We start from the raw sequence: 15,658 nt of genomic DNA on the forward strand, positions 1-15,658 counted from the left end.
TGGGACTTCTACAAGGGCACCTACGAGCGTAACGACATCCTATGACAAGGAGGCATAACATATAATGGCGGATCGAGTAATGCGCAAACGTGGAGTGCCTCCGAGTCGAGAATATTTGGTGAAGTGGAAGGGATTGCTCGAGAGCGAAGCAAGTTGGGAACCAGAAAACGCATTGTGGCAGTTCCAAGAACATATAAGGAGGTTCCATGATGAAAACACGACGAGGACGTCGAAGGAATAGGTGGGGGAGAATGACACGGTCCAATTTATCATAGGCCCAATGGTATAATATTAATGGGCCATACATGGTCTAGCCCAACTTAGCTAAAGTTACTAATGGGCCACACCTTGCCCAGCCCAACTTAGAAAGAATACTAATGGGCTACACTTAGCTCACATTCTAGAAAAAAGGGAGGTTTGAGAAGAATCTATATCTAGAAAATATCTTGTCTCTAGAAATGTCCCTAGAAATATCTAGACCCACTAGAGTATTTCTAGCCGTTAGATTCTAGACACTTGTACAAATCACAACCATTCATTGTATCATATCCAAGGTTTAAAGTATCGGTGTCGAGTATCGTATCGGTTAAGTGATTTTAAGAGACGTATCATTCTGTATCGAGTATTGTATCGCTCTGGCTAATGTATTTGTGTATCGTTTGATGGAGAGCATCGATCGAGTAATTGTGATCAATACAAGTATCGATAGGGTCAAATATGGATACGTATCGGCTAGTATCGTATAGTATCGTGGGATACTTTAAACCTTGATCATATCTCACCTGTAAATAGGGGAGGGATTCATTTGTACAAAGCATCAAGTAAGTGATCAATACAAGTTCTCTCAAGGTTCTCTTTGAGCTCTAAGCTTTTTTCTACTCTCTCCAGCTAGGTTTTAGGCTGACTTAGTGCAAGTAAGTGCTAAGTGCCAAAGCACGGTTGACTTAGTCAATAACTAAGGCATTGACATTGAGCTTGTTTGCCCTGTGTGCAACACCCAACCCTTCTTTTCTCTTCTTATGAAGATTTCTTCTTTCAAGTTTCACCTCTCATTCCTCTTTTATCTTCTTATGAAGATTTCTTCGTTCAAGTTTCACCTATCATTCCTCTTTTTTATCTTTTTCTTTCCTTCTTCACCTTGTCTGTTCCCAATTATATAATGTTGTAAACCCTAGTGCTTAAGATGTAAAGGATGCTGCTTATTTCATGTCGGACACTGCTGGGTGGTGGAGATCCATGCATTCTATTAACATTGGAAAGATTATTGGTGGGTGTCAAGGATTTCAAGCATTACATATGTGGGTTGTGGAGGGTGGTCAATGTCTAAAATGACAAGTGGTCTAAGGATTTAGCCTTTATGGCTCTGCAGTCTTCCCCTCTCTGCTTTAAATTTCTTCCTGCCCTCTGATCTTTTCTCAGAACTTACTACTTACCTCAATTAAATGCCTCATATCAAACTCAGTAAACCCCAGTAGAATGAGCAAAGTGAAAATGCAGGAGACTGGAAATGACAAAAAGATCAAAATCTCAGTTTCTGAAGTAATGAACAATTCCCATATATTGTCAAGGAACAAAAATAGCTGTCCAATATGTATAGAGGTTACAGCAGATGTCTTCCATCGTTTCTGAAATTGATTGTCACACAAGACAGCATAATCACAAATCAGTATTAAATAAGAATCATAAGGCCCCAGAAATTTTCAAAATATGCCAGTTCATAAGCTTCCTAACATTACCGGGAAGCACTTCAACTAAATAATGTAGACATTTGAACATGGTAGGTCGTAAGCTGGCTGCTACACTGTACCTTGTGCTTACAAATCTTCAAAGGAAATCTCTCAGGATCTATTAAAAATAAACAGCATTCTGTTTTCTCTTCCACCAGCTTGAATACAATCTAAAATGCTATAAATATTGGGATTGACCATCAATGGAGCTTTACAAACTGAGATGTGCTGATTTCAATGCATTGTAGACTGCAAGAACGCATTCAGTTACATGGGCACACAGGTCAATGTCATAAGCACCATCAACAAGCATTTCAGGCTCAACAATTGGAACCAGACCATTCTCCCGGCAGACAATGACATTATGTGCAAGGCCATTGGTGTTCGCATTGTGGCCAGTAAAGATGGTTCAGTAAGACCAATCTTAAGTGCAGTGTGCTATTTTGCAAATTGGATACCAGCTCATAGTACATCACAGCAGTCATCAAGTCCATCAAGTCCCTGTGTGGTGGTCTCACAGTTAATGCCACAAAGCTCAATTGTTCGTCTGTCCCTACCCAAGCTTGATGCCCAGAAGAACCCCACCTTCCTTCAAGACTTAAATTGAAGGCTTACAATCGGCAGTCTTCTGGTAGAGGGTCTCCTTGAAGAGAATTACACCACTGAAGTAGAGGAGAGCATCAGGACAGTAGTTGCCTGCCTGTAAGTCTAAAGAATTTGTTGAGGATGATGCTCATTAGATGCTTGCCAATTGACCCAGTGGACTCATCAGTGGCAAGGCTACCCTTTCCAGGTGTGCCAATTTAAGCAGCATTGGCGACGAGTCAAATCTGCAGCAATGGAAGGGATGATCACATAATAAGTTTTTGGAAAAATTACATTTCACAGTGACTACTATATTACTTAGATCAGAAATACAGGAATTAGACCCGAAAACACAAATGAAGAAGAGCATTGGCAATCACAGACATCTAAAGCTCCAAGGGAGAAGACTATAAGGATTTAAAATAGAACACGTAGAGTTAGGGTGTGCATGGATGCTACAGCACCCAGAAAATATGTTCCAAAAAGCTCTATATAAGATTTTATTGTTACAGAGAAAAGGAGAAAAAAGAAAGGGTGGCGGGGGATAGAGGGTTTTTATTACAGAGCATCCAGCAAGGTAGTTCAAGGTTATGGAAGTCAAGAAACCTAACAAAGGCTACAAGACAAACATTTTTTTTTTTGCATTATGTAACCAAACTCACAAAGATAATTGACGTAAAGTGTAGTCAAGATAATTGATGTAAAATGTAGTCAAAACCAACAGCATACTCAGAAAACAATAAGCAAAATAGATCTAAATTTTTTGTTGACTCCTCAATAGTGTTGTAGGAAAATGGGAGGGAAAAGGAGGTTAAAACAGTAGCGCTTCCATGTTACGAAACACAATTTCTGACTAGCCAAAATTCTCCTTAATAACAGACCTCATACTTTAGTTATAATGATCTATTACCTAAAAAGATAAATTCAATAGTATCACCAACGCAGCATTTTGGTTGTCAATTAGAATTTTGTTCTTTTAGACTTGCCATAGGGTATATTATGGAAAACCTAACTTTCTTCTTCTGTTGCAACAACAAAAGTGGCACAAGATTACTCTAGCACTAACATACTTGAGCCTTGAGGAGATACAAAAGAGAGAATATGATTCATTTACATGCAAAACTCATACTGAAAGGTTGAAACTTATACTGGAAAGTAACATGAATATACAGTAACTATTATGAAATTTACCAAGACGTGCAATGATGTACTGAATGTTTGAAAATCATACTGAAGAGTAATAGATATATGAAACCTCATTGTTTATCTTTCCAAGTTAATTATATACAGTAACTGAAATTCATGTACTAAAAGTATGTTGAACATATACTGGATATTCAACCTTCAACATAAGTTAAATATTGGTGATTTCCTCTCCCCTGTTAGAAAGCATAAAATCATATGACAGGAGTACGCAACCCCAAACATATGGCTGCATTTCCCAACTAAATGTAATATGTAACAAAGCAAATGATTGAGCATTTCTACAGTACCTAAATCACCATCCCTTGTCACTGAGCAGAAAAAAGTGCCCCATAACAGCTTAAAAAAGAGTAGCATAGCAGCTTAACTTATGCTTGAAGAGGAAGAAGTAGTTTACCCAGACTGGCATGAAAACACAATGACTTAAAGATATTCCTACCTAAGAAACCCATTGAATGAATCCATGCTTATTCTCCAACTCTTGCAGGAACAATGCTCCATTTGATCCAGCCTTGTGCATATAAGACTACAAGAATCTGTGGAATGAAAATAAATAATCACTAATTTTTGTTGTTGACCGATACAAGGAAGAAATAAGGGTTAGTCTTGTAATCTTTTTTTTTTGGGCCCCAAGACGAAAGAACAATTGTTCCTGGGTAGACATTAAAACCCCATTTTGCCCCTATTAGAAGCTTCTGATGATCCTGTATGCCCTTGACTAAAGTAAATCAGCCTGACTTGAAACATCAAAACTGAATTGAGCTAATTTGGCTCAAGAGTGAATCATATAAAAAAAAAAATAATAAATAGATAATAAAACCTTTGACTGGGAGTATGAGGAGATACCTCTTTCTCTCACCGCAGTCTATATTGGGCTACTAAGTATTCCAAAAACACACTATTAATTCCTTAACAAAACCACTCATTCCCGGCAACACAAAAGAAACCATCGAGAAGCTACTGAACATCGTAAAAATTTTTGGCATCGGAATAGCTATTCCTCCCATTTGATCAAGATAAACAAGACAAATTCTATCGTCACTCATTCCTGACAAGAAATAAAGTGCAGCACCAATAAATCCATAAGAGATTATTTTGTATAAGGTTTTCTTTCTTCAACCTATTCACCTCGCCACCTCCCCAAGCAAAGAAACCACAGAAGCCGAACACGATTTGGCATCGGAATAGCTTTCTCCCATTTGATCAAGTAAACAAGACTATTTCGTAACTCATCCGCAAGAATAAAGTGCAGCACCAATAAATCCATTAGAGATTATTTTGTATAAGGTTTTTTTCTTCAACTTCTATTCATCTTCTTCTTGGTCTCACACTGTAACAGTCTTTTTTTCCTTCCTGTCCTTCATGCTTTTCAGAGACTTCAACTTCCAGCGACTGCAACCTCTGGCATGTTCTTCTTTCTCCTACATCTGGAATGTTCCAGTGAGTGCACTCTGAAATGGTTCATGCATGTTTGTTACCCAATCAAAGTGTCCCACCGGCATCTCAAACTTCACTTTTTAGCAACAGTAACCAAGGTTCTATCAAAAGTTTTTGACCCTCCATCCTGGAACTTGCAAAGGCCTAAAATCATAGTCACAATTCTTCTATTAAAGATCAAGCTTCTCCAAAATGGATTTTAGAAATCAATGGAATTCAAATGACATTGATTTAAAGCTGCAGTGACTTCTCAACCAAAGAAGACAACTACCACAAGCAATATCTCCCACCAGAGATGAGGGAGAGCAGCAGCCAATCACCATGGATGACGAGTTCCCAAACAACGAGGCCTGGGGTCAACCAATTTTTTGGGCTTGAGTAATGAATTTACAAAACTCTGATAACCTTCCTACAATTTTGGCTAGAACATTTTAAGAAATCCCATCACCATCATGCGTCACCAACGTGTCACCTTCTCCTTGACACACGGATAATAGCAAACAAAAACACTCCAGCTCCCTGTTCTCCAGCTGCAGCGATACAAAGATACAGCGTCTACTGCATCATCTTCTTCATCCTCCTTCCTCCTCTCTCTGCCCTCTGCTTCCTCTGATCTTTTTTTCTTCTTTTTTCCTTAAAAAAACACTCATTTTCTTTCTTCAAGGTTTCACACTGTACATTTTTTTTCCTCCAGCAATTTCTTCTTCCTCATTCTTCTTCCATTCGATGTCCTACCTCTGGTTAGTTTTGTTCTTCTGGTCCCTTGTTTTTCTCATAGTTTCACATTGATGTTCTTATTTTTCCTTCCCTTTCCAGTTATCCGGGTGCATCCATACAAAATTACAAACACAAGTAAGGTTGGCTTATTTTTTGCTAGATTTCAAAAGTTAGTTACTTTTTGGTTCATTTCTTTTTCTACTATGGATTCCATTTCAAACTAAACTAAGTTGTTTCAGTTTGCTTCTAATGTATCCTTGCTTTGGTAGCCTATTTTATGTCCCGCTTGACAGATACTCCTTTCCTCTAATACTTATCTCTCAACAGAGAGTGATTTCATAACTCACAACCCTAGTGCTCTATAATGACCATACTCTGTGACTGCTCTCTTTTCTAGTTATTCTTTGCTAGTTTGTTGATGTAACCCAGGGTCTGGGTTAGCCTTCAGGATCTTTCTTTACTTCGAACCAGCTAATAAATGGGCTGTCCATAAGGTTAGGGTTAACAATGGAACGATTTCGTATGGCTTTGGGATGATTTTGGAGAAAGTAATGGATAATTTGAGAAAAACCCTCGCCCCTCTTATTCATTCCCCCTGCCTTCTTGAATCTTTTTTCTTTCTTGATCTTTTCTTTTCTTTTTTTTTCCTTTTTTTTCTTCGTTCTTTCTATCTTTTTTTTTATTCTGCCACAACAATCAAAGAAGCAAGAAGGCAGGGGGAATGAGGAAGAGGGGCAAGGGAGGGTGCCGTAGGGTTTGGGAGGGGTGGGGGAGGTTCCTTGGGGATGCCGCAGGGTAGGGGAGGGGCTACGATAGAAGAGGGAGGGGTGGGGAGGTCTTGTGTGGGCCAAGGGAAGGGGGGATGATGACTTAATTGGTGATGGATGGTTGGAATTGTGGCTGAAGTTGGGGCTGCACTTGTGGAGGAACCAATGGCTGCCTACAGGGGTGAAGATGAAGATTGATGATGATGAAGCTTGAGACTAATGGCATCAAATTCCAGAACTTCTACACACTCGTCAGCCCAGCACACAGGGTTTCTTCCCCACAACCCAAGCCTCTGATTTTCTTATAAACTCTGAACTGCCTTCATTCATAATAAGAAGGGCTTAGCCTTACAAGTTGAAATAAAACCTATTTGGACTCAACTTACTAATTCCTAATAAGACTCAACTAGGGGATCCTACTTGCAATAGGATACCCTTTGCAACTCAATCTCTAAATAAAAACTAGAAAATGACTCTTTAAATAAGAGTTCCAAAAAGATACAATTTTGGAAATAAAATACCTAATTACCGGTAGGATTCCTACTTGAAAATTCAACCCTAACTGGGATTCCTACTCAAATATGGACTCTTCAATAACTAGAGAAAAAACAAGCCCAAACATAAAAATAAAGAGAGATCCATGACCCTTGCTTCAGGGGGATTCCAACCAGACCCCTTTTGGGCCCCAAAAGGGCTGGGAAAATGACAAAATTACCCCTGGGGTATCCAGCCAGCTTTGGATTGGGTTTTTTGGGTCTGGGATTTGGGTCCAATCATGGGGGGGCCAACCCTGGTTACATCATTTGTCACTATCATTCATGGTTTTTTTGTGTGGTTATGGCTTGGAACTTCAAGTTTCAGCCTTTTCTTTCCATCTGATTTTCCTCTCCTACTTTTAACAAGATAGATCTCAGTTTACGCCCGAGTGACCAGTTCAGTGATACTATATTTCTTTGCTGAAGTGACGGTACAATCTTCTTGTGCATTATATACATGATTAATGGTTCTTGGATTTTTGAGAACCGCAAATCATGAGTATGAAAAGCTTAAAATCAATATACTATTTCAGTTATCTAATATACACCTTCAGCTATTCGCAACCCCACCCAGGAAAAGTAATTTAGGTAAATAGAACAAAAAATAGATATGTAAGGCTCAACTTACCAATTTCTAAAACATTGATTTGAGTCCTTAATGCTTCCACCTACAACTGTTTGAATGGACGCTGGTTCTCATTCAATCCAACTGTACGCAGTCTGCTTTACAACCCCCCTTTTGTTCATCATCTCCCTTACATTTGCAGCTTCATTCCACTGCCCAGCAGCGGCATATATATTTGCTAATTGAACATAAACTGCAGAGTTATCTGGCTCAATTTCTAGAAGGACCCCTGCTGCAACTCTTCCAAGCAACACATTACCATGAGCTTGACAGGCACCAAGCAATGCCCACCACGTTCTGGAATCTCCTTGGATAGGCATTGTATTTAACAATCTCCCAGCTTCATCAAGATGTCCAGCTCGACCTAGAAGGTCAATAATGCAAGAACAATGATCTACCTCAGGAAATATGCCATATTCATCCACCATCGAAAAGAATATCTGAAAGCCTTCATTGACCAAACCAGCATGACTACAAGCAGAAAGAACAGCAGTGAAGGTGGCCTCATCTGGTTTAACATCATCTAAGTTCTGCAGCATCTTGAAGCACCTGATAGCTTCTTTTCCTTCTCCATGTTGGGCATACGCACAAATCATGGCATTCCAAGACACTATGTCCCTCTGCATCATACTACTGAAGACTTTACACGCCCAATCTAAAATCCCACATTTTGCATACATTGTAATGAGGGCATTTCCCAAGGATGATGCTAAACCAAAGCCAAATTTAAGAATGTAGCTATGAACTTCTGTACCATGTCTTAAATCTGCTATGCCAGCACAAGTGCTCAAAATAATAGTGAGAGTGTACAAATTCGGCCTTAATTCTGACAGCAGCAACTCCCGGAATAGATCTAAACCCAGCATTGGCAAGCCATTAAACAAACACCCTGATATAATTGTATTCCAAGATATTAAATTTTGGCAATACATTGAATGAAAAACTCGAAATGCATCCTCAATCATACCATGTTTAGAATATGAAGAAATCAGTGCATTGCAAACAAGGATATTTGAAAGAAGCCCATTTTTAACAACAAGTGCTTGAATCAAGTTAACAATCACTAGGTCAGAGTATGATAATAGACTCCCAACTGTAAAATCATCTGTCTCCAGTCCTGCCCTCTGCATTTGCTGGTAGACCATTATAGCAGATGAGACGCAGTTACATTGAGCGTAACTACTAATCATGCAGTTCCATGACACAGAATCCTTCTCCTTCAACGCCTCAAAAATAACTGAAGCTGAATTCAGATCTGCACAACTGGAGTACATGGTTATTGTAGCATTGCTCACAGAAGTATAGGCTTCAAAACCCATCTTAATGACTTGGGCATGTACTTGATGGCCAAGTTTTACCATTCCTGTTAACGAAATTAAACTCATAATTGTCACAAAAGTCAGCTCATTTGGCTCATGACAAGCATCTCTCATTTCCATAAACAAATCCAGGGCCTCTCTATGTTTTCCATTATTAACCAACCCCGATATCATGGCATTATAGGTAATCTGATTACAGCTAGTCCCTTGGGCCTCTTTATATACACCAAATGCACCCTGAAGCACTTCACAGTTAAAATACATTGTGATTAAAGCATTTATCACAGAAACCATAACCAGACACCCAGTTCTAATGACAAGAGAGTGCACCTGCCTTCCAAACACCAGTATATCTGGAGCACAACATAAGCTCAGAACACTTGCAAAAGTGTAGTGATCAAGCCCAACACCCCATCGCCGCATCTTAAGGAACATTTCCACAGCAGTACTGTCATGCCTATTTTCAACACAACCCGTTATTATAGCATTCCATATTGCAGTGTTTCTGTGAAGCCTCACATCCAACACTTGGAATGTATTCCATGTCACACCATTCCTATGAAGCATCCCCTCGAATAGTTGGCAGGCATAGTCAATCTGGCCTGATTTCGTATACCCAGAAAACAGAATCGTCCATGTGTACACATCAGGCATGGTGATTTCATTGAACAATTGATTCACAGAATTCAAATCTTTTGATTTTGCATAAAGAGAAAGAAGAGTGTTCCCAACGTGGGTGTAGGCCTTGAAGCCTCCACGGATGACAAGGGAGTGGAGTTGTTCTCCTGTGTCAGTGTCATGGAGATTGGCGCAGGCTGCGAGGGAGCTGGCAAAGGTATAGTGGTCAGGTCTAAGGTGATGAGATGAGTGGATCTGGGTGAACACTTGGAGGGCCGAGGAGTTTTGGTTTGAATGAATGAACTCTGCAATCAAGGAGTTCAGTTTTACAAGGAGTGCTGGTTTGCGAGTTGCATTTGAAACAGACATCCTCATCAGGCAGGATGTCGCTTCTGCCAGTTTGGAGATGTTCGAGTTTCCTTTTTGAGGAGTACATTTCAATCTTTCTGCTCCACTTTGTAGCTATTATCCCAGAACCCAGTACAACTGTTATTTGACAGAGAAAACAAAACAATATGGAATGAAGGCCCCAAATCCCAACATAGATGTTCAAATTGACAAGCTATTCCAAAGCGTTAAGCAAATTTTTGAGGGAAAAAATTTCTTTTAACTTTGGCAAAACCTGGGAAAACAAAATAAAAACTTGAACTTCAAAGCAGAATTAGAAGGGAAAACAAGAAGCGACTTACACGAATTTGAAGTTCTTAGATGGAGGGATAGGACAAGGGAGGCAATCGATGAAAGACCAAATGAGAGGTTCTGTCTTGAAACAATTGCAGATAATAGATATATATCATCTACGCCTGGACATTTCTATTAACTTACAGCAAAATCGCAATCCAACTCTTAATTATGCCCAGAGACACTACAACTCTTCCTCAAATCTTCTCTACTGTCAAGCTTTTGGGGCGAACGTCTGATGATTGAGGATTTCTTTCGCATCAGTGGGAGAGTGGAAGAGGGGTCCAGACAGGGGAGAGGAAATCCTCAAAATTTCTCTCATAACCAACAGGTGGGCCAGCGTGGTCTGCATCCGGCGGATTATGAGAGAAAAATTTTTGGCTTGGGGGTAGCCTGGGTAGTGGGGTTAGGGATTTTTATTATGGTGGAGATTTTACCATGTTTACAAAAAAGGATTCAACGGTTGGAATTAAAATGGAAGGTATGAATATAAATTATTATTTTTTTACATTTGAAGGTTTTCTATTTTAGAAATTTGTAAAATCAAACCCTGATTTCTTTCTCTCCATCTCTCCATCTGCAATAGGATTTAGGGTTTGATACGGAGAAAATTATACCGAACCCAATCAAACCGGGTTCTTGCTCTAAGTCCCGGTTGGACCATGATCGGGATCTGTCTTGACCTAATCTTCACATTCGTAAAGGAGGGCGTCGTATTACAGTTGAGAGCCACGAACGAGATCCCAAATCTTACGGGATACACAACTAAGTTGAAAAAGGTAACTTCCACTAAGGCGGGGAGGGGAATTGTGCTAAAGTAGGCAACTATCACAATCCCGAATATCCAAGGTAAAACTCTACGATCGGACGATCACCTGTGAAGATCGCAAACTCATCCAACGATCGAGAACTGAAGGTAAAACCTATATAAACAAGTAACCTACTCGCATCCAAGGTATTTGAATCGTTTCCTTTACATTTACGTTCATTTTTTGCTCTGCAATTAGCCAGAGTCTTGTGATAAGTTCATTTGCAAATTTAGCCTTCGGAGGTGGCCTCCCAACCCCCACGGTCGGGCCATTCTTAACATTGTTTTGTAGATCATCTTCACAAATCTCAAGGTTGAGCAGATTTTTGGACGCATCATTTGGCGTCGTCTGTGGGAAACTGTGGGAAACGCCGCACCCCCGGCGGGCCTCTTAAAGCCATGTTACCAAATCGAGACGCACAGGCGCCGCGGGGAAACGCCAAGCCATGCAGCCCAAAGGCTTCGGGATGTTCCTCCTCTAGATGGAAGAATTCATGAAGAAGAAATCCCTAAAGGTAGTAACGCTAGAAGGGATCGTGAGGGTTTGGGTGGAGACAAACGTCCCCACAACCTTGATCATCTGTAGGAACAGATGAATCAAATGCAGCTGCAGTTCCTGGAAATGCAGAACACCTTCAAACGATAGCGAGGCAAGTGGTCCCCCCTCAGGCTTTCAACCTCCATGTTTGAGAGGAAGCCCAAGGCCGAACGCGAAGAGTGGAAAGAATTCCGCAATGATACGGACGACCGCTTGGAAACCAGGATCGGAGGCAGAACGATCGGGAAGGACACAGAGGTAGATTCAGAGAGCGTAGAGGAGGAGTGCTTGGAAGAGACTATCGGAACGATCGGCCTCAGGCAAGCCTAACCGGGACCATTACCATGTGAGAGCGAGGGGTACGCACTCACACTCCCACCTCTGAGCGTTCGAGGCAGAGATAGCGTTAGGACGGATCATGGTCGAACGATGCACATCGGGCAAGAACTGGCGAACATAAATCAAAGGTTAGGGAAACTCTCTCGAGGGAAAAAGACTGATGATGTTTATTCTATCATTCGGAAAACCCCGTTTGTAGATGCAATTACCAGGTTCAAGTTCCCCCACAGTTTCAGACTTCCAACTTTCTCCTCTTTTGACGGTTCGGGAGACTTGATTGCCCACATCAGTTACTACCAGAAAACCATGGCAATGGCTAGGAATTCTGATGAGATCCTTTGTAGGGTGTTCGGGTCATCTCTTACCAAAGCAGCCCAGAAATGGTTCTCAAACCTTCCTTCGGGAAGAATTGCTGATTTCGAAGAACTTGCCCGGAAGTTCATTGGTCTATTCCAAAGTGGAATCTAGACTAACAAGACGAAGGAGGCTTTGTTCACTGTCAAGTAAGGGAAAAATGAGTCTATTTGGGATTACCTGAAAAGATTCAACAAAGTCACTATGGAGATCGAGAACTTGGACGAACAAGTGGCTAAGAATGCGCTCTTCACAGGACTTACCAATAAAAGACTCCTAGAACTACTTCTGGAAGATATGCCTGCCACGTATCCCAAATTGATACAAAGATGTCAAAAGCAGGTTGAAGTGACGAAGATCCTAGATGCATGCCAGGGAGAGATCAAAGCTCCAATAAAGACCAGAAGCCGCCCGAGAGAAGTCAAAGAAAGAAGCAAAACAACCATGATCATGGCCGAAGGATGTTTTCGGGTTGGAGACAGCGCTCACCCTATCAAGATGAATATACACCACTCAATGTACCCCGATTGGAGATCTTGGTGCAGATCAAGGATCAGGATATCTTAAAGTGGCCACCAAAGCAGATTGCCAAGAATGGGGAGCGAAATATGGAGAAATATTCTCGCTTTCATAAAGACTATGGGCACTTCACAAACGATTGTCACCATTTGAAAGCGGACATTGAAAGGTTGATAACCCAAGGTCACCTATCAAACTATGTCAAAGGTCGAACATGCGATCAGGAGAGAAGGTCAGCGGTTGTGAAAAGAAGGGAGCGTTCGAGAAGTGGAGAACAATGCGCCGAAGCTCCAAGATCCAAAAAGGGAAAGGAGATTGCTAAGGCCAGTCGATCGCCGATCTTGACAATATTTGAGGGACCTGAGCCCAAATCCTTTAGAAAGCTAAAGGCGAAAGCCCAACTCGTGGGATCGGGAGATGTCTAGAAGAGAAAGAAACCGAACATCGAGGAAAGTATCACTTTTAGTGAGGAGGATGGAAGGGGTGTTTGCACGCCTCATGATGACGTGATCGTGATCAAAGTGGAGATCGGTCGTCTAGAAGTGCATAGAGTACTGGTGGACACCGGATCATGAGTAGATCTCTTATCTTTTGAGGCATACTAGAAGTTGAGGGTGGAAGAAGGATTGTTGAAACCATCTTCCACTCACTTGTATGAATTTGCTGGATCAACAGCAGTTGCGGAAGGTTCAGTACAATTAGACCTCACGGTAGGAGATTTCCCAAAGGAGGCAACCATTCGTGTGAATTTTCTTGTGGTTCGGGAGCTACCAACATATAACGTTATACTTGGGAGGCCCTTCCTAACGAAGCATGGAGCGGTTGTGTCAACCAAACACATGAAGATTAAGTTCCTAACCAACCAAGGCATTGGGGAGGTAAATTCTGATAAAAAAACCTCCAGACAAAGTTACGTCTCCTATCTAAAGGACAAGGCAGGACCCCAGAAGGCCACAACCTTGCCAATTGAACTAAGGGATGATCGGGAAGAGAACGCTATGCAGAGGCCCGAACCCGTGGAGAATTGGAACAAATCCTCTTGGATTCGGGAGATGAAAGAAAAACAACCCACATTGGGTCTGAGCAACTAGAAGATTTCAAAGAAGAGTTAAAGGCTTTCCTTCGAGAAAGCATAGACGTGTTCGCTTGGTCAACTGATGACATGCCAGGTATTGACCGAGTGGTGGCCGAACACAAACTCTGGATCAACCCGAATGTTAAACAGGTAATCCAGAGGAGACAAAACTTCTTGATCGAGAAGCACAAAGCAATCAGAGAAGAGGTCGAGAAGCTAAAGAGTTCGAGTTTCATTGAAGCCATAGAATGCCCGACGTTGCTGGCAAACGTCGTGATGGTAAAGAAGTCGAATGGGAAGTGGAGAATGTGTATTAATTACACAGATCTCAACAAAGCATGCCCGAAGGATTGTTATCCCTTACTCCGAATAGATCTTTTGATCGATGCGACACAGGGTATGGAAAGTTAAGTTTCATGGATGCGTATTCGGGTTACAATCAGATCCTAATGAGCAAAGAGGATGAGAAGTTCACGGCTTTTATGACCAATCGGAAAAGTTTTTACTACAAAGTCATGCCGTTTGGGTTGAAGAATGCAGGAGCAACCTACCAAAGAGAAGTAAACAAGATCTTTGAAGACTTGATCGGGAAAAATATGGAGCCGTATGTAGACGATATGCTAGTAAAAAGTCTTAAACGTTCTGGGCACATCATGGATCTCAAAGAAGTATTTTCTGTCTTAAGAAAATATCACATGAAGCTTAACCCAGAGAAATGCACCTTCGAGGTATCCTCGGGCAAGTTCTTGAGGTTTATGGTTTCCCAGAGAGGAATCAAAGCTAACCTGGTTAAGATACAACCCTTAATCAACATGGAGCCTCCAAAGACCGTTCGGGATGTGCAATGCCTAACGGGAAGAATCGCAGCATTAAATCGATTCATTTCACAATCAGGAGAAAAATGCTTGCCATTCTTCAAAGCCTTAAAAGATTTGAGGGGAGTAAAGAAGCTCGATGGACGGAAGAATGTTAGAAGGCCTTCGAGGATCTTAAAGCCAGGTTCGGGAAACCACCTTTGCTTTCTCGACCAGAGAAGGGAGAAACTTTACAAGTGTATCTGTCAACCTCACGTTTGGCTGTGAGTGCAGTCCTTGTAAGGGAAAAAGAGAAAAAGTGCCTATTTATTATGTCAGCCATGTACTTTTGGACGCAGAGACCAGATATTCAGTGATCGAGAAGCAAGCTCTGGCACTTATGATAGCTGCCCGAAAGCTCAAACCATACTTCTAGGCACACGCAATTGAGGTATTAACCAATTTCCCTCTTAAAAAAGTTATGTTTAAACCTGATTTATCTGGAAGAATGGTCGCATGGTTGGTAGAACTCGGGGAATTCCAAGTAGACTTCAAGCCTCGAACGGCCATAAAGGCCCAGGCCTTGGCAGATTTTATAGTAGAATCTACAACCCCGATCGAGGAGGATCCCAAACCTACCATCCTGATTATGTTGGATATCTATGTTGATGGCTTGAGCAATAAGCATGGATCAAGAGCAGGAGTGTTGTTAAAAAGTCCAGGAGGCTTCCTTATTCAATATGCCTTGCGGTTCGAGTTCGAGGCTAGTAACAATGAAGCAGAGTATAAGGCCATCATAGCTGGCCTTCGGTTAGCTAAGGCACTGGCAATCACGGAAATAACTGTACACAGTGATTCCCAACTCATAGTCAACTAGGTACAAGGAGAATACAAGACAAAAGAGCCTCGACTGCAAAAATATCAAGAGCTAATCCAAACCCTTAGAAAGGTATTCAAAGATGTCAAAGTATGTCAGATCCTGAGGAAGGAGAATACTAGGGCGGACGAACTTTCCA

The 15,658-nt window shown here is 41.3% G+C and overlaps 1 protein-coding gene and 1 pseudogene across 4 annotated transcripts; both read right to left on the reverse strand.

Moving 5' to 3' along the window:
* Positions 1-1,938: 1,938 nt before the first annotated feature.
* Positions 1,939-2,551, reverse strand: LOC149022859 (fructose-bisphosphate aldolase, cytoplasmic isozyme pseudogene; annotated as a pseudogene).
* LOC149022860 (Tetratricopeptide repeat (TPR)-like superfamily protein) lies at positions 2,441-10,527 on the reverse strand. 4 transcript variants are annotated; one of them, XR_016172474.1, is made up of 4 exons: positions 10,224-10,527; positions 7,601-10,020; positions 3,955-4,051; positions 2,441-2,557 (listed from the first exon to the last, which is right to left on the reverse strand). XR_016172474.1 is itself a non-coding variant. In XM_089150752.1 (2 exons), the coding sequence occupies exon 2, from the start codon at positions 9,907-9,909 to the stop codon at positions 7,669-7,671; it is 2,241 nt and encodes a 746-aa protein (XP_089006878.1). In that variant the 5' UTR covers positions 9,910-10,020; positions 10,224-10,527; the 3' UTR covers positions 6,479-7,668. The 4 variants fall into 4 exon arrangements, 1 of the variants encoding a protein (XP_089006878.1); XR_016172475.1 differs by lacking the exon at positions 3,955-4,051; XR_016172473.1 differs by having other exon boundaries at positions 2,441-4,051.
* Positions 10,528-15,658: the final 5,131 nt, after the last annotated feature.

The sequence above is a fragment of the Hakea prostrata genome, chromosome 3 (genome assembly GCF_041222555.1).
Source record: "Hakea prostrata isolate BN-2017 chromosome 3, UWA_Hpros_2, whole genome shotgun sequence".
Lineage (NCBI taxonomy): Eukaryota > Viridiplantae > Streptophyta > Magnoliopsida > Proteales > Proteaceae > Hakea > Hakea prostrata.